The 26,616-nt window shown below is 40.7% G+C and overlaps 3 protein-coding genes and 1 long non-coding RNA gene across 5 annotated transcripts; 3 read left to right on the top strand and 1 right to left on the bottom strand.

The window, feature by feature from the left end:
• The first annotated feature begins 1,264 nt into the window (after nt 1–1,264).
• LOC141754591 (exopolyphosphatase PRUNE1-like) lies at nt 1,265–13,682 on the top strand. 2 transcript variants are annotated; one of them, XM_074613741.1, is made up of 8 exons: nt 1,265–1,423; nt 10,190–10,294; nt 10,389–10,600; nt 10,677–10,855; nt 11,317–11,457; nt 11,601–11,695; nt 12,043–12,204; nt 12,792–13,682. In XM_074613741.1, the coding sequence occupies exons 1-8, from the start codon at nt 1,385–1,387 to the stop codon at nt 13,224–13,226; spliced, it is 1,368 nt and encodes a 455-aa protein (XP_074469842.1). In that variant the 5' UTR covers nt 1,265–1,384; the 3' UTR covers nt 13,227–13,682. The 2 variants fall into 2 exon arrangements, with proteins under 2 accessions (XP_074469842.1, XP_074469843.1); XM_074613742.1 differs by having other exon boundaries at nt 1,286–1,423; nt 10,195–10,294.
• Nucleotides 13,683–15,313: 1,631 nt separating this feature from the next.
• Nucleotides 15,314–16,339, bottom strand: LOC141754178 (uncharacterized). The gene is made up of 2 exons (XR_012590571.1): nt 16,199–16,339; nt 15,314–15,561 (listed from the first exon to the last, which is right to left on the bottom strand). It is a non-coding gene; the product is annotated as an uncharacterized LOC141754178 (long non-coding RNA).
• Nucleotides 15,455–18,637, top strand: LOC141754149 (uncharacterized). Its single transcript, XM_074613045.1, has 2 exons — nt 15,455–15,594; nt 16,226–18,637. The coding sequence occupies exons 1-2, from the start codon at nt 15,513–15,515 to the stop codon at nt 17,227–17,229; spliced, it is 1,086 nt and encodes a 361-aa protein (XP_074469146.1). The 5' UTR covers nt 15,455–15,512; the 3' UTR covers nt 17,230–18,637.
• A 3,683-nt stretch (nt 18,638–22,320) lies between these two features.
• LOC141754170 (BCL2/adenovirus E1B 19 kDa protein-interacting protein 2-like) lies at nt 22,321–25,739 on the top strand. Its single transcript, XM_074613075.1, has 5 exons — nt 22,321–22,482; nt 22,799–22,930; nt 24,004–24,090; nt 24,440–24,538; nt 24,795–25,739. The coding sequence occupies exons 1-5, from the start codon at nt 22,397–22,399 to the stop codon at nt 24,817–24,819; spliced, it is 429 nt and encodes a 142-aa protein (XP_074469176.1). The 5' UTR covers nt 22,321–22,396; the 3' UTR covers nt 24,820–25,739.
• The last annotated feature ends 877 nt before the right edge of the window (nt 25,740–26,616 follow it).

The raw sequence follows: 26,616 nt of genomic DNA, 5'->3' as shown, positions 1-26,616 counted from the left end.
GTAAGGTGCAATGAAAATATTAATAATAATTTTAATAATTCTGATTATAATAGGAGCATACGTTCACATCTGTAACGTTATTACAACAAATTTGATCACACGGGAGCAGAAATGAATGACAAAAGAAGTTATTTTATGAGGAATATTATTGGGATAATAAATAATGAAATAATTAAATGAATACGTTTATTTAATAAATAAAATGCATTTATTCATACATTTTTATTTAATTAAGGTTTGTGCACTACATTCAGACTTCAATATTTAAATCTTCTAAAGACAGTTTAATGACACCGTTTAATGTCCTCTGGGTTTAATTTTCAGTCTGTATAAATCATTTTGTCCATTTTGTTGTACTGACAAAAAAACAACATGGACTGAGGCTCATTGGATTTCTTTTGTTTTGTTGAATGCTGAGAAAATGAATTGTCTTTGTTAAAATGAGATGTTCCATTTAACCTATTTATCTATTATTATTATTATTATTATTATTATTATTATTAATAATAATAATAATTACACCAATAATTACACCATTATTATTATTAATAATAATAATAATAATATTCATCATCATATTATTTCCTTTACTACTTATATTATATTTGTATAACAATACATATTTTTATGCTTGTAGTTTGTGACATTTGTAATACAGTAAAATATCCTTTTAACAGTATATAAAACAGTAGCAGCTTTCTCACAGTTTTATTCTTTCTATAATATTAGTAATAATAATAATAATAATACATTTTATTTGTAATGCACTTCACATTTGAAACAAATCTCAGAAAGGTCCTATAGCCTGTAATGTATTGCATCATCGTTTGTACACTCCATTATTTAATTTTTGCTACTTTTACCTTTATATTTTCTATTTTATTTTAGTATATATACATATGAATATAAATATATTTATATATAGAATCATGGGTACAAAGACTTCCTCCAAAATAAATAAAGGTTGTATCTTTTCTTATCTTTTGTACAGAAAGTCACATATCTCAGCTGTTAAGAAAAGACAATAAACTGTCTGGCAGGACTTTTAAATTTAATTAAATTAAATTGATGTGTGGACTGTGTAATTGTTATATGACAAAGACATTTGTAGTAAAGAATAGAATATAGTAGAATTTGTCATAAAATTTGTGGTTTCTATCAGATACAACATCTCATAACATCACATTAAAGACTGCTGAGAGAAGTTCCTCCTTAAAAGAAGGCAACCTCCTGTTGCAAGGGTTTTATTTTGATAGGTCAAACAATGAAATGCTGTTGTTTTAATTTGACAGTGGATGTTACTGTCCTCAGATCAGTCAGCTGAGACTCTACTGATCTGACTGACTGTGGATCTTTGAGGAAAACAAACAAACAACAAACAAACATGGATGAATTCCTGAAGGCGAGCAGCGCTGCAGCAAAAGTGTGTGTGTGTGTGTGTGTGTGTAGTGAAGGAATTTCCCTCAGGGAAATCGTCACCTTCATGCGTGTTGGTTTATCTTCTAGGCAGCTGCAAGCTCAGAGTTAAAATCATAAAAGATTGCAAATTATGTTAAAATTAGTATCAATTTATTCCGTATATATATTCATCAAAGTTGCACAGAGTTATTACAGAATTCTGGATTCATCAATGTGTCCCTGATACCATGTAATACCGTGATCAGTTCGCAGTGAATGAACCCCGAGCTGTTCTTCACATTTGCCTTTTATACACAGCCATAAACATTGTTCGAAAGGAGGGGCAGAGTTTTGATCAGTCTTAGTACTTTTCCACAATGTCAATGTGACCTTCTTCTTATCTGACTCCATCCTTAAACAACGCTGTCTACTGTTCATATCATTCTGTCCTCTCCCCCCCTATCTGTTTCTTCCCTAAGGCTGTATCCTTGAGACTGTTCTATCTACACAAAAATATGTTTATGACGTCCCACCCTTGTGACTCTGCACGAGAAGTCCCTCAGGCGCCACAATATTCATATTATAATTCTTAGTCTAAACATCTTCAACCCAATGACCTCGTAACATAATAGTTTAAGCATTGCCATATTATTCTTCATGATATATTTCCAACAGACCCTCTTTTGAACTTGTCTAAGTTCACTTCACAGAAATATATCACATGAGGTTCAAGCCCTTACCACCCTCTGAATCTGGGTCTGTGTCACGGTACTCTAAATTAAGCCTTTCTACCCCTTCTTCCGCTGTGTGCATGCTCATCTGATAAGCAGGTGGGTTGTCAGGTTGTCTCTTTTCTATAGCAGTAATTATTACTCTCTCGCTGAGATGACGAATACATGGAATGCAACAACAACCACATAATATCAGGCATGCAATGGCAACGAGGATAGAGGAAAACAGAGAAACTATCATAGACTTCCATTTCCCAAAAGTACGGTCTAACCAATCATTTATCGGGCTGTCAATACCAGAATCCTCATGCATTTTGTCAGATAATGTCCTAAGTCCTTCTAATGCTTTGGTCACTGTCCCGTCAGGTGCTGTATTGTTGGGGATGAAAATACAACATGAGTCTTGGAACATTGAGCATACACCGCCTTTCTCTGCCAGCAGCATATCTAATGCCATTCTATTTTGGATCACCATCAGTGACGTAGGAGCCATTTGTTCAGCTAGTCCGGCAATTGCATCACGGGTTAAATTAGTCAAACGGAGAACATTATAGTGGATGTAGTTAATGCGGTCAACATTTTTACTGGGTGTGATAGGAAACAAAGCGGACACCAGGGGCAAGTTTTCAAATCCTGCAGCTATTTGATCAGCTAATTTAAACTCATTTGGCACTCCCCGAGGTACACCAATAGCATCTATGTATGTGGGATTATTTGCAGAGGTGTCAAAACTCCTCTTTTGGCGTATATTTTGTCTTTTATCTAATCCTATGATAGTCATAGGTACTGCCAACCGGACTAATGAGCACACTCCCGACCAATTGGCTGGTAACGTGACTCTTAAGATTTTATCTCCACAATACCAGAAAAGATCACCTCGGCCCTGAGTCCAGTTATTGGAAATTTCATTTCCTGTTACATCGTAGGATACATTACACCACTTAGCGGTTCCCTTTGTTACACTAATTTTGCCTGTTCTATTAAAACATACATAGTCCCCTTTTCTTATAGTAAACATTGGTGGCTGGATGTCTTTCCTTAGGGGTGGATATATTTTGTCTAGTCTAGTACATGTGTCGGTTATATTTGATCCGGATGTTATAAGTTGTTGCATGCATTCCCACCCCTCTGGGTCGTCCATATGTATCGGTCCGGGTACCATAAATAGAGTGGGTCGTGCAGTTGAGCAGGCAAAACAATTACCTGCATTGTATTGCTTTGCAGTAAACGTCATCCAATCAAGCCAGATGTTTCTATCCCCATATCCCGTGGCTATACGTATGATGTCATTTGTAGTTAAAAATCTATTTTTATTACTCGTGGATCGGTCTGTTCTGGGGTTTGTGTTGAGGTGAGTGCTGTGGGGGTTACTGAGGTTGCGGTGGACGTTTGACTTTGTTTTGGTTTTGGTTCCGGTAAGAATTTGAATCTAATTACCCCCATTTTATCAGTTCCTGATTGATCTACCCCTATTATTATACGTCCTGTGTCGTTGGATCCGCAATCCCCTCCCCTCAGTGGGTTTTGTCTAAGATTTTTAATAGTGAACAGCAGAGGGTTATTTTTGTTGTTTGATTGAGTGTCCCGATGCTCTCGCGGTAGGCCAGACTGTATTTGACCTCTCATAACAGAAAAATGGGAGAACATGCAGAGACGATTAGCTGGACACTTCCTACCAGGATTCCAGTGTGATCCTGTATAGGCCCACACCGTATCCCATGTCGGACACCATCTGTATCGGCTGTGGAATGAGCATGTGTACAAATCATAACCACGCCATTGAAGGCCCCTATCAGACCCCCCGCAATCAATAATGTCGCATAAATCTATCTGATAGCTGGTGTTGCTACCAAATGTATATGTTAATTCTAATTCTTTAGAAGTACATTGACTCGATCTTTTAGTTCTACGTTGAGGTATGTCTCGTTTTGTTCTGGTCAAAGTGTGATTGGGGTGTGTCTGGTTGGTTACCTGTTTGCTCGCTTGTCTTGGTAAGAAGTCTAGAAAATATAGAATAAGACCCACTAGTAGTATTGAGCCCAATACCACTAGGGCTTTATTTACCCATCCCATGATTAATGTCCTGATAACCCTACTCCTCTACCCGAAGATGAATAAAAAATAAGCTATTGTTACCGTGATATATAAAGCAATAATTAATACAACATATAACATATAAGACTTTCACTGAGTCACCTTTTTCTTACTTTTAAGCCGTGTTTTATCTGTAAAACAGGCAAGACCTTGAAACCTTCCGTCCCTTAATTGTGTCTCATACAGCTCAAAAATATTTTTTACAGTGATATATATAGAAAACAAAAAATTCAGTATAGAAAACAAAAAATTCAGTCATTAGTCACGCTTCAATGTTTACGTGTTTACGTGTCTTCTTCTGCGCTCTTGTCTGGTGTCCCTGCAGAGATGCTTGCATCTACCCCTGGTGCTGTTCCTTGGTCCGGTTCATCTGGGTTGTCCACCCCTCCGCTGATGAAGTCTGCCGTTGGTTTTGGATGTTTTGTTGAGCTGCACTGGGTCAAGTGCCACCAAACTCCGCCTTTCCCTTCAAGTTGTACTGCCGTTGTTGTCCTCGCTGTCACTCTATGAGGCCCCGTCCACCGTGGCTCCGACCACTTCCTCTTTAACACCTTCAACCAAAGGTGTTCCGGGGGGCCTTCAGGTGCTGGAACGTCCTCTGTGACAGGGGTGACAGGTTTGTCACCTGTATAGGAGAGAGCTGACACAAGAGCATTAACCTTCAAATAGTATGGTCTGTAACCGAGGTCAGGAAGGGGAACAGTAAAAGGCAGTCTTTGTTCAGTGTCGGAAAATCCCAAAACGGAAACATAGTGAGAGGAAAGGGAACACATAGGTTCAGCTAAGGTGGAGTAACGTGCTCCCGTATCCACCATGAACCATCTTCGCTTTCCGTTCACTGTCAACTGGAGACAGGGCTCTGCCAGCCCCTGCCCCTCCATCTCCGTCGGGCACCCCTATGGGAACATCCCTGGTGTATATGGACCAGGTGGAGGTCCCTGCACAGAGTATCCGCTGTATGCCTGCATTGGAGCTAGCTGTTGGTTTGGTGGAGTCTGTATTGTTGGCTGATATGACTGCTGTGGAGGCCCTCTTATCTTCTGTTGTTGTTTCTGAGGACAGTCACGTGCCCAGTGATCCGGGCTTCCGCAGATGTAACAACTGCCTCCTCTTGGTTGGGCATACCCCCTCCCCCTGCCTCCTCCTCTCCCTCTGCTTCTATTCCGGCCTTCATGATAAGGGGGCTGCTGATATGGGGCAGCTTGGTAAGGAACATGATACTGGGGTTGATATATAGCCTGTGGCGGGCCCTGCAGTGGATAAGGATTCTGTGGCGGGGCTGGAGCTGGTGTTAAAATTTGAGCCATCTGGGTATCTTTCTTTTAACTCCTTCCGGAGCATGTTTTAACAGAGCTATTCTGAACAGAGGCTGCTGTGATTCTTTATCTGGGTTCACCCTCGTAGCCCCCACCCACTCTGTCTTTGCTCTTTCTATGAACGTGCGTCCACTCTCCCCGTTCTTAATCTTAAACACCAAGCTGTGGAGCTTACCCGCTGGTATGGGATACTTTTGTCTAATATCATTACCGAAGGAGGTAGCGTAGGGGTTAAAGTTCCAAAGTACCACCTAACACTTGAAACAATGGTGCCATAACTTTGTTTGTATAATCACTGTCCTGTGGGGTTGGTACCGGACTAGGGGTAGGAGGAGGATAAGGAGGGGGGTTGGGATGTGGGCCAGGTGGGTACTGCTGATGGAGGGACATGTAATGTGGTGGCTGGCTAGTATGTGGGTTTGGTGGTGGGGGTGCGCTAGGACTGGGTGAGAGTTTCACTAGTGGTTTTGGGTGGTGCAACATCGACTCTCTGTGTGCAGGTGACATGGCAGTGCCTTTGGCTGTAATTATCCCTCCCAGGAATGATACCTGCGCTCTGCAACACTGGAGTTTTTCTTTAGAGACCTTATAGCCACAACTATATAGTCTTAACAAAAGAGCATGCGTCAGAGACAGACACACCTCGGCCGAGGGTGCTGCTATGAGCAAGTCATCAACATACTGTACAATAAAACATCCGTCCGGGGTTTTATTTGGTTCTTTTTTTTTTTAGTCTCTTTTTTTTTTTTTTACTGGCCATTGATGTCCTAATTTAGTTACGGATGCAAGATAAATGTCGTTTATTTTAGCTAAAGTTTTTGCTTGGTTCTCAACGTCTTTTTGGGCTTTCTTTTTTGTAAAAATACCGCTTTGTTCCACCGTTTTTCTACTTTTTTTTTTTTTTTTTTTAAAGCTTGGAGCTGTCTTATGCTAAAACTGCCAGTGCTTAGAAATCCACACTCGTTAACCCACACGTCAAGTTGGTCAAATACCTTTTACTGTTTACTGTATTTGGTGGTCATATCTTTGATGTTTAGGCGACATTAATTGAGGTGGATTATCACAATCCTTTGAGTTTACTATGATTTGCATCTATTTTAAAAAATAGTTTTCAAGATCTCTTCAATATCAATGTACTTTTTATTTAGGGGTCATGGACTAAGGAAGGGAAATAATTTTTTAATAAAAATAAATAAAAGAAAGAAATAATCTTTTTTATCAAGATTTTTGCTTTGAGATTTCTACAGGTGGTTGTACCTTTATCTCCAGTAAGGTCTTACTTCTAGTTACTCTTTCCCCCCCTCTTTTTTCTTTTTCTTCCAGTGGGTGATCAGTCCACTGGATCAAAAGAAAAAAGATAGCAATATTATAATTATTATTATTATTATTGATGTTATCCCTCTGAGTTCCCTGAACATCCTTGGTACCGTATTGTGCTAGCCGTGGATTCTACAGTGGTCGTCTAACACCTGCCCTGTTGCCACGTCTGTCACAACCACCCTCGAAGTGGGAGAATCACTTTCTTCATTCCCACAACAGCGCTCTATCCCCCTGTACAGATGCCGTATGAATGTAATCTTACTTTCGCCCACTGTTGGCCGAAGGTTAACCCACTTTTGTTACAACCGCCTTTCTCCTCCCAATCTTTGTCAAATTCTCCATCCATTCTTGTCCAGTACTATTTCACACAGGTTTATTCAGTTTATGACAGTAACTAGATTCAGAGTAAATGGGTCGCTATGCCCCTCGCTGTGATTCTACCAACATAAGCTTCTACTGGACACTTTGATGTTCCAGCGATGTTGGCCCAGTATCAACAGTAAGTTTTAATTTTCCTCTGAATACTAGTTATTAATGTACACTCATACAGGCGCTCCAAGCGCTATTTTTACTAAACTCTAACGTCCCAGACGTTACTAAACTAGCGCTCCAAGCGCACTACTCTAGCGCTCCAAGCGCAGCATTCCAAACGCTTTTAACTAAGATCCCAGATCATTAGCGGATCCCAGATCCTTTTTATTAGTGTTCCAAACACTATATAGGATCCCAGATCCTTTTAACTAAGATCCCAGATCATTAGCGGATCCCAGATCCTTTTTATTAGTGTTCCAAACACTATATAGTATCCCAGATCCTTTTAACTAAGATCCCAGATCATTAGCGGATCCCAGATCCTTTTAACTAAGATCCCAGATCATTAGCGGATCCCAGATCCTTATAACTATGCAACTTGATTTATCAAAAGTCAAACAGAGATGCTTCAAACTCAGCCAGAGAGATAAATTTAGATCCTATGCCAATATGCAGATTTTGTTTTAACAGGTTCTGCTTACCTTTTTGCCTTGTAGTCAGGGTACCCTTATCTCTCTCTCACTGAGTTGTCCGGTCTCTGGCTCGCTCTTCGCTCTTTCCGAAGATCACGTCGGGGTCACCAAATTGAAGGAATTTCCCTCAGGGAAATCGTCACCTTCATGCGTGTTGGTTTATCTTCTAGGCAGCTGCAAGCTCAGAGTTAAAATCATAAAAGATTGCAAATTATGTTAAAATTAGTATCAATTTATTCCGTATATATATTCATCAAAGTTGCACAGAGTTATTACAGAATTCTGGATTCATCAATGTGTCCCTGATACCATGTAATACCGTGATCAGTTCGCAGTGAATGAACCCCGAGCTGTTCTTCACATTTGCCTTTTATACACAGCCATAAACATTGTTCGAAAGGAGGGGCAGAGTTTTGATCAGTCTTAGTACTTTTCCACAATGTCAATGTGACCTTCTTCTTATCTGACTCCATCCTTAAACAACGCTGTCTACTGTTCATATCATTCTGTCCTCTCCCCCCCTATCTGTTTCTTCCCTAAGGCTGTATCCTTGAGACTGTTCTATCTACACAAAAATATGTTTATGACGTCCCACCCTTGTGACTCTGCACGAGAAGTCCCTCAGGCGCCACAATATTCATATTATAATTCTTAGTCTAAACATCTTCAACCCAATGACCTCGTAACATAATAGTTTAAGCATTGCCATATTATTCTTCATGATATATTTCCAACAGTAGACATAAATAGACTGACATGGTATTTCTAATCTAAAGACTCACATTGTCAGAGTGAATATGAAAGTTGACTCGGTTTGTTTTAATGTTAATATTTTTAAAGGTCCCATATCGTGCTCATTTTCAGGTTCATACTTATATTTTGTGTTTCTACTAGAACATGTTTACATGCTGCAATGTTAAAAAAAAAAACTTTATTTTTCTCGTACTGTCTGTCTGAATATACATGTATTTACCGTCTGTCTGATACGCTCCGTTTTAGTGCATTTCAACGGAATTAGTTAGGCAACCGTTTGGGTCCATGTTTACTTCCTGTCAGCTGATGTCATTCACATACACTGCAACAGGAAATAAACTGGGACACATTTACAATGTTTACTTTTAAAACCGTGTAATGGTGTAAATATTGTATATTTGTGACATCACAAGTGGACAGAAATCCTGACGGCTTGTTTCAAACGCACAATTTCTGAATACAGGCAGCTTTTTTTTGGGTAATGTAGTTCAGCTTTCAGCTCCTCAGTTTTTCATCAGTGCAACACCTTTGATTTCTGTATTTTCAGCAATGCTTTGCTATTAATTTCATCTGTCAGCATTCCCACGCATTTTCAGCAGGAAATGCATTTTCTAGTATTATTTATTTATCCATAAGAGACTTTCATTTTTCACCCCAGAGCTGTGTTAATGCTGAGCTCTCGGGAGTCGTCACAGACCTTTACACCGGGCTGAAGAGCTGCGTCCTCTTTACTTTAATGTCACATATCAAATCCAAATATTTGAACGTTTGATTTTGGTTCTGCAGGTCTGAAGGTCACTGAGACAGCTGACACAGTTCACGTCCGCTTCATGATTCAGCCTGAAACAGCTTGTGACAAAATGAAAACACAGATTTAAAACTCTCCATACAGAGTCGTAGACCCTGTCTGTCCGTCTCTCTGTCCGTCTCTCTGTCAATATTTGCTTCCTGTCCTGTTTATCCTCAACTGATTGCAGGTTTCAGGTAAACAGTGAACAGCTTGATATCAGGTTGCACATTCAACCACAAAATAAGAGTCGTGTCCTTCCCACACATCCGGCAGTCTGACACTATTACATCATTCAAATCCCTCCTCAAAACTCACCTGTTCAAACTGGCCTATTCTCTGTAGTGTGTCTATCAGTTCATCATACGTGTCTGCATAAATGTGTCTCTGTCATGTCCGGTTGTTTTTATCTGTCTATGTTTAATTTGATCTTTGTAAGGTGTCCTTGGGTGTCCTGAAAGGCGCCACCAAATAACATGTATTATTATTATTCTAAATAAACATTAAGCAATATTTCCAAAGTAAAATGAAACGTAAATATATCAACGTAAATATATCAACGTAAATATGCGTGGTATAAACTGAATAGAAACAAATCGAATAAAACTTTATCTTTACTATCAATCAATCAATCAAACTTTATTAGTATAGCATATTTCATACAGATACAGTTCAAAGAGCTTCACAGATTACGAGAGTAAGACAGAACAACGTTAAAACAGTCACAGTATTTATAGCAGTTGTAATGTCACCTGATAGTGGTTTTGATGTAACTCCTCCCTCAAGACCAGTTTCCGTGGCAACCAGAGAGTCCACGTTGTCCTGGGCAGTGAGTCATGTGACCTGGACTCTGTGGTGTCGTCGTTGGCGATGGCCTACTTCCTGTCCAGGGTAAGAGCTTTTCATATAGACAGAAGAAGAAAGTGGTTGCTAGGATACCACCGTGATTGGACAGACAGTGTGACATCATACCTCTTTCTCTCAGACGTCGTCTGGTCTTCCAGGCGGTTCTGTGGTTCTTCCGGTTCTCAACGTTCCTCGGTCTCAGCTCCACCTGCGAGCCGATGTCCTCCTGCTGCTGAGGGAGTCCGGCGTCGCCACGGAGACCCTGGTGTTCAGAGACGAGGTGGATCTGGCGCGTCTCCATGGTGACAGGAGGCTGGCGCTGACCCTGGTGGACCAGGACGTCCTGCCAAGGTGTGAAACATCACAACACCACAATCTAAACATGAACCGATCACTTTAACCTGAAGGGTTACTTCCTGTTCTTCAGTACCGACAGCGTCCTGCAGGGCGCGGTGGTGGAGGTCATCGACCACCATCAGAGGACCGCCTCCTTCTCCTGTCCTGTCGCCGTGGAGACGGTGGGATGCTGCGCCACCTTGGTAACGGAGCGGATTCTGTCCAGAGCGCCTGATATCCTGGACAGACAACTGGCTCTGCTGCTGTACGGTGAGACACATTCACACAATGTGAGGTGTGAATCTGTCTTCTATGTGTCCTCCTTGCAGGTGTGACCGTGTCTCATGTATGTCCTCCCTGCAGGTGTGTATGTTTGTCTTGTATGTCCTCCCTGCAGGTGTGAAAGTTTGTCTTGTATGTCTTCCCTGCAGGTGGGAATCTATCCCCTGTATGTTCTCCCTGCAGGTGTGAATCTGTCTTCTGTGTGTGCTCCCTGCAGGTATGAATGTGTCTCCTGTATGTCCTCCCTACAGGTATGAATGTGTCTCCTGTATGTCCTCCCTACAGGTATGAATGTGTCTCCAGTATGTCAAGGTCAAGGTCAAGGAAAACTTTATTATCCCCCTAGGGGCAATTTGTTGTACAGTCAGCAGTACCCCACAGTCATCAAACAAATACAAAATGTGTCCTCCCTGCAGGTGTGAATGTGTCCTGTATATCCCCCCCTGCAGGTGTGATGGTGATGGACAGTGTCGGTACGTGGACGGTCAAAGACCGTCAGATGGTCCGACTGCTGCAGACGCAGTTCCCTGACCTGCCACACAGCAGTGCTCTTCACACCTCCCTGCGCTCAGCCAAGTTTGACCTGTCAGGTAAACAGACGACGAATCAGAGAGTTAACACATCAGACAGTGTAGGTGTTATTTATGATGGAAATAAAACTAGTGTTTGTGTGTGTGTGTGTGTGTGTGTGTGTGTGTGTGTGTGTGTGTGTGTGTGTGTGTGTATCTCTCAGGTCTGTCCACAGAGCAGATCCTCCTGAAGGACATGAAGCTGGTTGCCGTCGGCGACGTGAGAGTCGCTGTCAGCAGCATCTACATGAGTCTGGATGTAAAAATCAACTCATTAATATTAATGAGCTCAGTGTCTGTGGTATAATCATAATTGTAGTGTATTAATAATGTGTAGTGTAAAACTATACAACCTCACAATAGTGTAGTTATATTCTCATAATTTTAACTCAATAACATGACCTGTTCCTTTATATTCAGTCATTTCATAGATAAACTAACTCAACAATACTTGCTAGCCAGAGTTAACTAACGTGTTCTGCCTCCACTTAACGCTCCGCCCACTAAACATGTCACCATGGTTACTAACAGGAAAGGAAGCTATAGAGCAGGACAGTGGTGCATGCTGGGAGTTGTAGTTTCACGAGTTGTCGTCTCTGCCTCTAGTTGTTTTTACGCAGGACGGATCTGCAGCAGGAGCTCTGCCACGTCTGTCACGCGCGCAGGCTGGACGCTGTGGTCGCCATGACGATCTCCTTCAATGACCAATCAGACGAGCCCGTCAGGCAGTTGGCGGTCTACAGCTTCAGCTCGCAGTACAGGCAAGAGGTAGGCGTGGTGGCTGCGATCATTTCGGACTAGGATTAGATTTAAAATGAAGATTAGCATTTTGATTCGGAATAAATTTGGGATTATAATTGATATCCGGAAAGAGATTTGAATGTTTGATCTGGATACGATTTTGGATCTGGTATTCAAAATAAAATTATGATCAAGATTTTGATAAGGACTGGGATTAAAATTAAGATTAGGGTAAACATTTGGATTAGGTTTATAGTTGGACTGGAATACATTTTGTAAGTACCAATAAAGAGGGATTAAGACTAGGATTAGGTTTACGATGGACTGGGATGACGATTGAGTGGGATTAGGATTAGTGTTTGGATTACAATAACATTTAGGATAGGAATTCGATTGAAAATGGGGATTAGGTTTTTTATCAGGAACAGAAGCTTAAAGTAAGTATAAAAATGTGGGGTTAATATTTGGACTGGAACTGGATTAGGATTGAGACTAAGATTAAGATTAAAATTAAGAATGTGTTTTAGATTTAAATGTAGCATTAGCATCAAGGTTGTGATTAGCATTGCATGGTCGTCATCACTCTGATAAATCATCATCTGCTCCGCCTCCAGATTAGCCACGCCCTCTTGAACAGCCAGAGCCCCTCCCTCTGCCTCTCACCTGTCATCAGCCCATATAAGGACATCCTGGCTTATCACCAGGGCAACGCTCTGGCCTCTCGCAGAAAGCTCCTTCCTGTCCTCAACCACTTCCTGTCTGAGAGGCGGGAGTTAGAGGAGCAGCTCGACCAATCGGAAGTGACGACCTGTGACACGTTTCCTGTCAGCAGAGACGACCCTCGTCACCACCGCCGGCGGCTGCAGGTGCAGCTGGGAGCAGAGGATTGTGGGAACCTGGAGGAGGACTCCAGGATGACGCCGTCGGCACCAAGGAACTGTTTGGTGGAAGGCTGCCTGCTGGACGGTGGCTTCAACCAGGAGGCGCTACTGGAGAAGTTCAGGAGGATGGAGCGGGAGGAGGAGGAGGAGGAGGAGCAGGAGCAGTAGAGAGGAGGAGCAGTAGTAAAGAGCTAGTCCAGTGGTTCCCAACCTAGGGGTCGGACCCCTCCACAGGGTCACCAGAGAAACTTGAGGGGTCGTCAGATGATTAAAGGGAGAGAAGAAGAAGAAACGAAGTTCTGATTCATAGTTTTGGACAAATCATTGATTTTTTTTGTTAAAATATTGGATCATTTGACGTCTTTGGGCCTTTTGTAAGAGGTCACAAGTAAGAGGTCACAAGGTTGGGAGCCACTGATTACAGTTTTTAAAAAGTATTATATTTTATAGGATTATCATGTATCAAGTAAAATCTGGTTCGGAAAAGTAACTAGTTACTCTCAGATAAATGTAGTGCAGTAAAAAGTACAACATTTCCCTCTGAGATGTAGTGGGGGAGACGTATGAGGTAACAGAAAATGGAAATACTCAAGTAAAGTACAAGTGCCTCAAAATAATACTTGAGTAAAAAAGAAATAATATTTTTTAAAAAAGAAGAAAAGAAAAAAAGGTATAGTAATTGAGTAAATGTACTTAGTTACTTTCCACTAGTGAGAAACACCCAGCCGTCCAGAAAACGTGGTGATGAAGAGGATTCAAGGTGAGGAAGGTTTATCACATCTCATACACAAAAACAATTCAGAGCTTTAATAAAACATTAAAAACAGCATGAAGCTCCGGTAGGAACTAGTAAGTGGCCCTTGAGTGAAGATGATCTGTTGATGTTCTTCAGATTTTAGTTTTGATTCTTTGTTTTATTATCAGACAGTTGAAACGGACAAAGAGATGAAGATTAAAACTCCTCTGGACGACCAAAACAATCATCTGCTGATCAGTTTATTGATTCTGATATTTAACAACGTGATTGTAAAACTAATAAAATCATGTAATTTTCATGTTTTTAATTGATCGTTCATCATTCTTGTATTGAGTCTTCAGCTCACTGATCAGTCTAAAGATAATTTCCCAGATTAAAGTTGAATTTGTACATTAAATGCTAAGGTTCTGTGGAGTTAAAATATGAAATATGAATTTTACATATATCTGGGTATGGAGGATGGAACTGCCAAAATAAAAACATTTTTTAAATAAATTACCCAATACATAATTAAATATGTCATTAAATGCAACAAAAATAATATTAAAAATAAATGTAGCCATTAATTAATTGATAAAATGTGACAAATTGATATTTCTGTTTTAATTTGCTTCTTTATTTACTCTTCCGTTTTATTTTCCCTTTTATTTATTTATATATTTATTACATTTTTAATTTAGGTTCTGATGCCACCGGAAACAGGCCATGCAGCAACAACGGCCCCTTTTCATGACTATCACTATCTCTGTCAAATAAAGGCAAAACCCGAAAAAATAATATAAAATAGATTTTTTTTAAATGTATTAATTAATTTAAAAATTAATAAAATGAATAAATACATAAATAAATAAAAGGGAAAATTAAACAGAAGAGTAAATAAATAAGGGAATTAATACAAAAATAAATAAAGAAGCAAATTAAACATAGAAATATCAATTTATGTCATATTTTATCAATAAATTAATGGCTACATTTATTTGTAATTTTATGTTTGCTACATTTTATGACATATACTGTATGTGACAGTTACAGTGAATCACTATCAGAGCACCTTTGGGGTTAATTAATGGATAAATTAGTAGTTCTGACTATAGGGGGTTATAATTGTTTATCTCCACAGTTTAAGAGGTTTTTAAGAGAAAAAAAATTCACCATAATTCAGAATTAATTCAGTTTTAAAGAAGTAAAAACGTCTTAATAAGTTCAGTTTTAATTTGAAATATTACCGGAAGTATATGAAGACAATGTTCCCTCCAAAATAAAAGGTTAGCAGTGTGTTGTGCGTCAAAAGAAAACAAGAAAAATTCGTCTTTGCTCTACAAAAAGGGAACATTTTGATAATTAAAATACTGCAACAAATATTATAAACATAAGATTCTACTGTTTTCTATTTTTATCCAACAGAAGGCATTTTCCATTAAAAACGTATAGTTTTTGTAATTGTTTATGTATCGTATTTGTTTTGTGTTCTTTCTACAGAATAGTTTATGAAATTCAGTCCTTATTTAGTTTACTATGTTTTATTAAAACGTCAATTTCAAACACAAAACACGTCGGTCATCGTTTTATTGTGAAGGTGTTTCCCGGAAGTAAACAAACGGATGTTTGTTAGCATGTTAGCATGTTGTCAGCGGTTGTCTCTCCGGACAGCCGGTCGGTGGTCCTCCCGGTGGTTGTCCTGGTGACCGACTGAGAACATGAAACACGAACCAGATGTTGGACAGGAGCCGTCGCCTAGGAGACGAGCTGGAGGACAGACAGAGACAGAGACAGAGACAGGTGAGATCACAGGATTCATGTATTTATACCTCCAGAATCACAACGAGGTACATCAGTACATTAAATATGACACGATGGAGCCACAAGTACCTCAAACTACTGTCATCAAATACCAGACTGAAGTACTCAGGTCCTTTACTGCAGTATAAGTACTAGTAACTTATAATATATATATATATAAAATACTCTGTTACAAGGAAGAAGTAGAAGTATTCTAATCCTTTACTTCAGTAAAAGTACTAATACCTCACTATGAAAATACTTCGTTACAAGTAAGAAGTAGAAGTATTCAGATCCTTTACCTGAGTAAAAGTACTAATACCCCATTGTGAAAATACTCTGTTATAAGTAGCAGTTGAAGATGTATTCACCTCTGTAAAAGTACTAGTAACTTACCACACTGTGAAAATACTCTGTTATAAGGTAGAAGTAGAAGTATTCAGATCCTTTACTTCAGTAAAAGTGCTAGTACCTCATTATGAAAATACTCCTTTACAAGGAAGAAGTAGAAGTACTCAGATCCCTTACTTCAGTAAAAGTACTAATACCTCACTGTGAAAATACTTTGTTACAAGTAAGAAGTAGCAGTATTCAGATCCTTTACTTCATGTTTCCTTTTGTTTCCATTCAGAGGAGCAGAGGGTTGATCACCCAGAATCCCTTGCGGGCGGCACCTGTGAGCAGCAGCTCTGCGAGAAGACGAAGGTGAAGGTGGAGGAAGAGGATGGAGACTATGGTGATAAAGACCCGCGTCAGGATCCAGAACCCGGTCCAAAACCGCCGTCGCCACGGAGCCGCAGAGGGAGACGAAGAAAACCGTCCGACGAGCCGAAAGCTCCGGCGCCGGACGCTAAAGCGAAGAAGGAGCATCAGTGTGACGAGTGTCCGAAGAGCTTCGACCGGCCGTGTAGACTGCGGATCCATCAGAGGACGCACACGGGTGAGAAACCGTTCGGCTGCTTCAACTGCGACAAACGCTTTAAGAGTAAAGCCATCCTGTCGGCACACCTGAAGACGCACAGCGGCGAGCGGCCGTTCTGCTGCCACGAGTGCGGGAAATGTTTCCTGCAGCGGCAGGCGCTGGCGGAGCACATGAGGACGCACACGGGCGAGAGGCCCTTCACCTGTCAGCTCTGCAGCCTCAGCTTCTGCGCCAAGAGCCACCTGCAGCGCCACATGCTGACGCACACGGGCGAGCGGCGCCACCAGTGCGTGGAGTGCGGGAAGTGCTACAAGAGGAAGGAGCACCTGAGCAGCCACATGCGCGTCCACAGCGGCGAGCGTCCTTTCAAATGCAGGGATTGCGGCCGCAGCTACAGGGAGCGAGGACGCCTCGTGCTACACCTGAGGACGCACACGGGAGACAGTAAACGCCACGCCTGCGCGCTCTGCGGCCTGCGCCTGGTGTCGGCCAATCACCTGCAGAGACACATGCAGTCGCACAGCGGCGAGCGGCCGCACCGCTGCATCGACTGCAGTAAGTGCTTCAGCAGGAAGGACAAGATGGTGGAGCACATGAGGATCCACACTGGAGAGAAACCCTACCAGTGCTCCCAGTGCCAGCTCCGCTTCAGGTGGAAGGCGGCGCTCAACGCGCACGTGCACACGCACGCCGTGGAGGAAGAGCAGCTCTGATTGGACGGCCGGGAGGATCCGCTCTCTGCGGTCTGTTACACTTATATATATATATATATATATATATATATATATATATATATATATATTACAAAATGACAATCCAAACATACGTCAGATTGAAGACTATGAGATCTTCATTTTTCTGTCCCCCAAAAGGGGGCGGAGCTTGACTTTTAGTGAACGGGTAGTTCACTAAAATGTGACGGTCTGATGTTTGGTGGACTGAGGTCACACTGGACGCTACAGTGACTCACTATCACCTCTCAGAGGTACAAATGGTATTACAAGACAGGACGGGCCGAGGCTAGCTGGTTAGCATGCTAGCTGGTTAGCATGCTCATTTCAGTAGAAATCTCTGCAACACAACACACCGTTGACACAAACAGTTGTTTATTCCGTGACACAACATCACATCCTGCTGATAATGTTTTTTATTTTAATGATTTAAATTAAACTTCAGGCCACATCTGACACATTAACCCTTAACGTGCAGCCTCGGAGCTGCTAGCGTGACGGCAGACATGTTCATCCTGTTGCTCTGTGAAGTCACAAACCCCGTCGGGCCCAAAGTCAGTCGGAATAAAACTCGACTCAACTCGTCAGCAACAATCAGAATCTCTCAAACTGAGTTTTTAACCCGTTAACCTCCGAATACACAAACACAGCAGGGAAGTAAAGACTCATCACACAGGTGTGTACTCAGGCAGGTAGGGGCATGCACGCTGCTGTTCCCACCCCTGCTTGTACAGTCATAATCGCCGTGGTAACAGGGTCGGGCCCTCGCCGCGGTAACACGCCACACCTCTGCCGTCCTGTTGTCTCAGAGCACACAGAGAGAGAGAGACGGACAGGTGAGGTGGTAGAGTCCTCTCGTAAACTCATTAACACGTCGCTGTGATGTCACCAGGCGAGTCTCCAGGTGAGCGGCAGTGATCTCGGCTGTTTGTCCTGAACTCGTCTCACCTGTCTCACCTGTCTCACCTCACCTGGCTGAGTGTGAGCGAGCTTCCAGAGAGAGCAGAGCTGCTGTGAGTCTTTAACCTTTTCTTTTTAAATCTTTATCGTGTCGTCGGAGATCAGTTTGTGTTCGACGTCTCCGTCTCCTTCTGTAACCTCGACTCTCTGAGATAAGAGCTGAATACACAACCACGACTAACTCAAGTTTAAACACACGGAGCCAAACGTATATGTGGACGGTCGACTTCAGTTAGGAGTTATTTGACCGTCTGATACGAGAAATCAGATTATTGAACACGTGTTTGTAGATTGTTTTCATTCTTTAATTTACAGAACTTCTCAAAACATTTTGAGAAACATATCATACTAACAAAGATTGAGATATTACTGTCAACAAACCCAGTTTTCTCGGCAGATGAGATTTACATAATTAATTTGATTATTATCTAAAATTATATTTTATTTTTTTATTTTTTTTATTTTTAAAGATTTTAAAACGTATTTGACTATGATTGAAAACTTAAAACTCAAAAATGATTTTAAATGTATTCCAGTTGTTTAACAGACCCTGATTTTTTTTATTCATCTTTTCCTTTCATTTTATTTTTTGTATAATTTATTTTATTTTTATACTGTAAAATATATTTGCAGAATTGTAATGAAAAATCTGAACATGTATATGAATATACTGTATTGAACTTTTGAAATAAAGTATTATTAAAAAAAACAACAACAACCTATAAATCCTCATGTATGAAGGGAAGTACTCACCCAATTAAAATGTTTCAGAAAAACGTTGACAGAAGTAAACAGCAGGCTGCATTTTACATGTTATATAAGTTATACATTAATAGAATTAATTCATTTAACGTGAAAAAAAAATCATGTTCTGTGTTTATTTAAAGTTAATAATCTCAAAGATTTTCCCTTAAACCTTCAGCAGGCAGAATGTTTTTGGCATCATTGGGGGAAAAAATCCCATAATAACCTTTCAGCATATTGTCAGCAGGACCAACATGGAGTCCAGAGAGGAAGAACAAGAGGAAGACACCTCCAGGTCAGAGGTCAAGAGGTCATCCACTCACAGTTTATCACTTGGACTTCGTACCAAATCTCATACTATGTACTACTAAATACTCAATATGTGTACTATTGCTCAACATACTTTAGTGTGAATAAACAGCAGCAGCAGAAATTTGCGTCGTCACTTCCTGAGAGCCTCCTCGCAGGTTGGAGACATGTAACCATGGTAACCAACCTCATGTGACCAAAATGTCTGAATTAATATAAAATATATATTACACCCAGCAAAGTGAAATCTGATACTTACAGTTAAATCGATGCATTATTGACGTTACAGAGCCGTCCGTCAACGTCTGTTATGAACGTTGTCGTCACTACCGCATTGCATTGTGGGATATTTATGCCGCCGTAGTGTGCAGTTGCATACGGTAATGTTTCTATGTAATACTATTGGTTTCACACTGAGGTTTCAGACATATTAAAATATCTCACATACTGTTTAAGCTACTAAATAACATGTTTTCAGGACGCAATGTTTGATTTCATCTGAATTAGGCGACTTAGGCGGTTGATTGTGATTGGATAAAGATCAACAGCACGCTGTGATAAATCTATTACTCAGGGCTTTTTCATTGGACTTCAACCTCGCGTTTACGCACGTATTGTCGAGGGAGTAACGACAATGACCGACTCGCTGTACATTATCCCATAATGCACTTAACTTACGTTACGCTAGCCCACGCGCTGAAGTCTCTCGGACCACCGTGTACTTGAGTGCAGTACTAAATAGTAAATAGTGTCACTGGATTCATTCAGTCTGTAAATGTCTCACAGTGTTTCTGTGTGCAGGTCACCAACTACTACTACTGATACTACCAGTCCTGCTAATACTACGACTACGACTACTACTGCAGCTGCTAGTACTACTTTAACTACCAGCACGGCTCCTGATGATCAGAGAGGTACCAAACTGTTCCCTCCAGACAGGAAGTCATTTATTATCGCTGCTTTTATCAGCGTTTAGTTGGTTAAACTGATTTCTGATATTCATTATTAAATATTCTATTTTCTATCGTATTCTATCTGTTTCTATTTGTTAGTTTTGCTTTCTGGAGCTTTCTGTTGACGCTCGTCTCTTTCTGTTAGACAAGGACGAGACAGAAGAAGAAGAAGAGGACGGTGAGGAAGACGAGTCCATCGTCATCTTTTCTTCACGTGAAACTCCGTCCGTCTTCTTCATGTCTTCTGTTTGTCTCCCAGCAGGTCAACCAGAGGACGAGTCTGACCCCCAGACAGGTAACGCTGTCACCTGCTGAGCTACAGTCTAATAATAATAATAATAATAATACATATTAATAATAATAATAAATATTACATGATAATAATAAATGTGATATAATAATACAAAATAATACATAATAATAATACATAATACATAATAATAAAATAAGTAAGTAAATAATAATGTTTTCTTAATGTATGTTTAAGATATTTTTGTCTTTAATTTTTTGTAGTTATGATGAGTCAGCAGTTTAAATCTCCGTCATATGGATCTTCTGTTTCACATTTAACTACAGAAAGAGTTAAACTACATCTGTCAGGTTATTGTAAACATGAATGTGTTCATGTACCCAGAGCAGCTCCCCCTCCTCCTCCTCCTCCTCCTATTCTTCTTCTTCTCTCTCAGTGTCCTCTCTGACTTCCTGTCTTCAGGAGCTGTTGAGGACGAGTTTGTCTCAGAGCAGAAATCCTCGACGCCGACCGGAGACAGACCAGGTACAGACCACCAGCCCGGAGACAGACCAGGTACAGACCACCACCCCGGAGACAGACCAGGTACAGACCACCAACCCGGAGACAGACCAGGTACAGAGAGAGAGTTTACTACTGAATATTAACCCTTTAATTTGGTTAAATGAACTCTATACTCTGCTGTGATGTAAAGTTGTAACAGGATCGTTTAATGACATGATTTTATTTTTGAGAGTCAAATTTATCGATACAGGCTGTCTATTACAATTTATAGTTATGTCATATTTCAGTTAGTCCTATCAGCCTGTGACAGATGTACACAGTGGGCAGAATTGTGGGTGGTAAAATAATAATAATAATAATAATAATAATAATAAAAATAATAACAATAATAATAATAATAATGGAATCTAATATTTGAAGAATAAGATATTAAAATAAAAAATACATTAAAAAATAATTATGAAAATATGACATAAATAAAAATAATACAATCCAACAAAAAATTTGAAATGATCAAATAATACAAAAAAATACAAAATTGTAAAATATAATAATGCTAAAAAAAATCCAGATAAAAACTAAAAAATATATATTTTTTAAAACAAGGATAAAATATTAAAATTACCAAAAAAGTAAAACAATAAGGATTTTTTATGAAAGAAACATGATGATTCAGAAGTGGTAGAACAGCAGAATGAAGATAAACAACCAGAATAGTCTTTTAAAAAGAGCACCTAGTTTTCATTCTATGCTTGGTTTATCCATAGATACAGTTTATCTATGGGTTTATCCGTCTGCAATAATAATATAAATATATATTGTTATATATAAGATTCAGAGTAATCACAGTCCCTCATTGTAACCCAAACAATCTCTAAGCTTTACGCAAATGAATGCGCAATGACGTCACCAATACACAAATTAGCGTATGACATCATCTGGTGGAGCTAGTGCGAGCTACTGTCATTGGAAAAGAGTTGGCTCACTGTTTAGTAGTGCAGTGTTTGTTTGGGAGGTAAGGTATAAATGTGAAGTTGTAATTCCACCGTTTGACCGCTACGTCAAACCGGCTTCAAAGCCCGCTGCTCTTCCTGTAGCCAGACTGAATGTGTGTGACCTCACTTCCTGTCTGCAGCTCTTCCCAGCAGTCTGGCCTTGTCACGACCAAAGAAGAAGAAAGTCCTGGTGGCTCCGGCTCTCAGCCTGTCTCTAGGTAACACATTAATAATAATAATAATAATAATAGTAGTAGTTGTTGTGTTTCGGTGAATAACGTTGACCTTCTCCAGGTCGCAGCGAGTCGACGGTGTCAGACGACTTCCCCTCGGCCTTCCTCTCCCCACTCACCTGTCTGACGCTTCACCTGGTGGTCACGGTTACCTGATGTACCTCCTCTGTCTGTCATCTCTCAGGTTACTATGGAGGCGGTATGAATGACATCATCGTGTTTTCTTCCTGTTACCTGCCGCAGAATAGTCTGGAGAATTACCAGTATGTGATGGATAACCTGTTCAGGTAAACAGTTTATCATCTGTGACCTTTGACCCTTTAGTGTTAGCATGTCATTATTCTAGCTACGTTATCTTGTGGGGTTACATGCTAACGTTAGCACATGTGTCCTTGATGATGCTTTATCAGAGCTCAGGCTTTGGTTAGCTGAGATAGCGTTTGGTTTGCCAACATCTGACTTGTTACCTGGAACCTGTTAGCGTAAGCTTCAGTCTTTTAGCTCCGTAGCTCTCTAACAGGCTCTGAGCTGCTTGTTGACGACGTCTAGCTGTTGTTCTAGATGATTAAAAGTCGTGATGTCTGTCTGTCTGTCTGTCTGCAGGTACGCAGTGGGAACTCTGGATCTGATGGTGGCAGAAAACTATGTGATGGTGTATCTCTGTGCTGGAGGTCAGAAAGAAAAACTCCCAGGAATCGGCTGGCTGAGGGAGTGTTACACCACCATCGACCGCAGGTAAACTCTCTGTTCACTCTCTGACAGGAAGTCACGGTGGTCAGGTGTTGTTCCAGTCGTCTTCCTGTAGGAGGCGTCAGATCTTCACTGTGAACCGTCTCAGTATACAGTACAACAGCTCCGCTAACTAGGACCTCAGTAAGAAACAGAGAAATGAATTTAAACTTCATGATGAGTTCTGGATTCATTAGATTGTACAGGTGTACCTAATAAAGTGGTTACTGAGTGTTTATAAACCTCAGTTCAATGTCTGGTTAACCCCTTAATGAATATTAATGAATATTAATATGTTCAGTTTATTTAACGTTTCTGAGTGTAGCGCAGGAAGAACTCATCTTCATCACTGAGCTCAGGAGGAGGGAAACAAGGAAAGGAGGAAAGAAGGAAAGGAGGAAAGGAGGAACGGAGGAAAGAAGGGAAGGAGGAAAGGAGGAAAGGTGTGTTGTTGAAGTGATTAGGGAACAAGGAACGGAGGAAATGAGGAAAAAGTAAAGGAGGAAAGAAGGAAATGAGGAAATGAGGAAAGAAGGAAAGAAAAAAAGGAGTAAAGAGGGAAAGAAGAAAATGAGGAAAGAAGGAAAGGCGGAAAGGACGAAAGAAGGAAGGAAGGAAAGGAGGAAACAAGGAAAGGAGGAAAGGTGTGTTGTTTGAAGTGAAGCTGATATCTGGCTAGAAGCAAAGAGATGAAACTCCACAGCCGCTGCCGTCATTTTGGACTGAAAACTCTTAGTATATTTATAATATTTTATTGTTCAACTCAGGTCATTTCAGTAAAATGTGACAATAGAATAGAAATAATTTAGTTTTACTTTTGTACGTCTCTTTGTAGGCGGACGTTTTACTGCGTCTGGTAGTTGCTTTCAGTCAAAAATGGCGGAAGCGTAGCTCTGCTGCTGGGCGCCGATGTTGATATGGAACGAACTAACGACTTTCACTTCTTATCAATATACGTTCTTCTGTCACACACCTGACCACGTCTAGATCACTTCCTGTCTCACTTCCTGTTTGGCCCCTGGGGGACGGCCTGGTTGAACCCTTACAGTGTGATAATGGCCGTTTGTGTGTGTGTGCAGGTTGAGGAAGAACCTGAAGGGTTTCTACGTGGTTCATCCCACCTGGTACATCAAGGCCCTCATCACCATCATCAAACCTTTCATCAGGTCTGCTACGTTAGCGTCAGCATGATAAGAACTATCTAAAATGACAGAAAAACTTTGACTTTTTAGTTTGTCCCATCCACTAACATGGAGGGGGGCGGGGTTTATGAGCTATACTGCAACCAGCCTCCAGGGGGCGATCCAGATGTTCTAGCTTCACTTTTGGGGAGCTATCATGTTGGCCATCTTAATTTACAGTCTATGGTACAAACCCAGAAGCCAAACTAACTATCTTCCTCCTCCTCCTCCTCTTCGTCCTCCTCCTCCTCGTCCTCCTCCTCCTCCTCCTCCTCCTCTTCCTCCTCCTCCTCCTCCTCCTCCTCCTCCTCTTCCTCCTCCTCCTCTCCCTCAGCTCTAAGTTCAGCAGGAAGCTCCAGTTTGTCGACAGCCTCCAGGATCTTTCTCACTTCGTCCCTACCGAGCATGTGCAGATCCCAGACTGCGTCACACAGTGAGTGTTCAAGTTACCGTTTATCAACAAAGAGAAAGATCCTCAGACGTAACAGAGGAGGCGTTTAAAACACTCAGAAAACACGTCGTTGACCGTTCTGTGGAAAACTGCAGTGAAAACGTGAAAGACGTTTGAATTTCTTTGCACTAAAATGAATAATCTGATGTTAACAAAAGTGTTGTAATGTTCTGTATCACAGTTTAACCGCTGAAAGGAACATATCACATTAACTTGATGTGGTTTCTGCTCCCTGCAGGTACGACCAGAACCGGTCCAGGTGAACCCATCTGGGTGAAAACAGCTGGAGGCTTTCAGATATTTAACATGTCGCTGCCTCCTGTCATCAGGTGGTAGCAGCTAGTGGTGCTGCTGGTCCTTCTCTCTTCAGGTGTTCAACATTTCAAACTGCTTTATTTGTGTGTAAACGTTATCACTTCACTTCAAAGAGTCATTTATTTTCCCTCCATAGCGAAGATGAAATATGAGACACTCAATCTAGAGAACTAATGTCGTCACTATGGAGGCTCTGTAGAGTCCTAAAGATATTTTATTATCTCGTGTGCAGAAGATAATAAATGATCATTCATCTGGATTTTGGTTTCCTCGGTGCATCTTGAACAAACTTTATTAATGTGTTCAGATCAGCTTCCTGTTATTGTGTCTTCATTTCATCTGTGAACTCTTTTTACACATAAAGTGTTTTTCTTCTTTTAAAGGTTTTTCTTTTAATGTTTTTAAGTTGAATAAGAGTGTTTTAAGACATTTCAACAAGGTGGATCATTTTAAATCAAAACCCTTCAAGCTGATGGATTCTGAAACCCGGCGAAGGTTTCTGAAACATTAGCTAATAAAGTAATTTGCAAAGAGCAAGCTTGCCAGCTAGCTGTGACTTAGCTGCGTTGCATGGATCTGGCGTTGGTTGCTTCGTAACGTTAGCTGATAAAATCATTTGCAAACGGCAAGCTAGTTAATTTACCATCCAGATCGTCCTGGAGTCTGGATGAATTAGCTGACGTTATCCTCTCTGACAGTATTTTGCTGCGTTAGCTACACGTTACAATCTGTTCACACTTTGGCAACACAAAGCGATTAATACATGTATATTGTTACAGAGGCTGAAGTAGCTAGCTGAGGAGATAAAGATGACTTTGTTTTTGTCAAAGGTGAAATCTGTTTGGTGCTGAATAAAATAATTTTGATCTTTATCTGGTGATTTGTGTCTCAGTGAATCTTTGATTGATTGATTGATTGATTGATCGATCGATCAATTGATTCCACATCCAGTTTGTCCAGCTCCTCCTTCAGGTTCGATGTTTGTGAAAACATTTTACTTGGAAGTTGTAGAAACTCAACATAAGATAAGATAAGATCAGATATTCCTGTATTTGTCCCACAGTGGGAAAAGTTGCAGTGTACAGCAGCAAAGGGGATAGGACAAAAAACAAAAAGCATCAGTAAAAAACAAGAAGCAAGATACAACACGGTGCAAAAGCAAAACAAAAGTGAAACAAAATATGAACAATTGAAATAGAAGGAAATATAAAAACAGGAACAATATAAACAAGGACAAACATTAAAAATAGGAACAATATATAACGTAAATGCTGAGGTATTAGTGTGGAGTTGGTTTCCACGGAGACGTGATGTTATAAGAAGTTGTTTGACCTCTGACCTCTCTGAGTTTATCTGACTAACGGTACAATAAATATGGAGCTGGTGGATTTGTGTTCCCTTTGGACAGCGCTAGGCTAGCAGTTTCCCTCTGTTTCCAGTATTTATGCTAAGCTAAGCTAACTGGCTGCTGGCTGTAGCTTCATATTTACTGTGTTCTGTCACAGGGAGTGTTTCACACTTCTGGGTACCTGCAAACACCTTTATTATATAAATGTGTGTGTGTGTGTGTGTGTGTGTGTGTGTGTGTGTGTGTGTGTGTGTGTGTATGTGTGAGGGAACACTGTGGTCATTTATAAAGAACAGGAAAACATCTGTATGTGTGTGTGTGTCGTCAGGAAATGGAGTCTGACAGGAAGGAAGTGAGGTAGCCGCTGAAACTCAATAAACAGGAACACAGACCAGAG

This window comes from Sebastes fasciatus, chromosome 17 (assembly GCF_043250625.1).
Source record: "Sebastes fasciatus isolate fSebFas1 chromosome 17, fSebFas1.pri, whole genome shotgun sequence".
NCBI classification, from domain to species: Eukaryota; Metazoa; Chordata; class Actinopteri; order Perciformes; family Sebastidae; genus Sebastes; species Sebastes fasciatus.
Note: the sequence above shows the minus strand (reverse complement) of the source record. Positions and strands in the feature narration are given on the sequence as shown.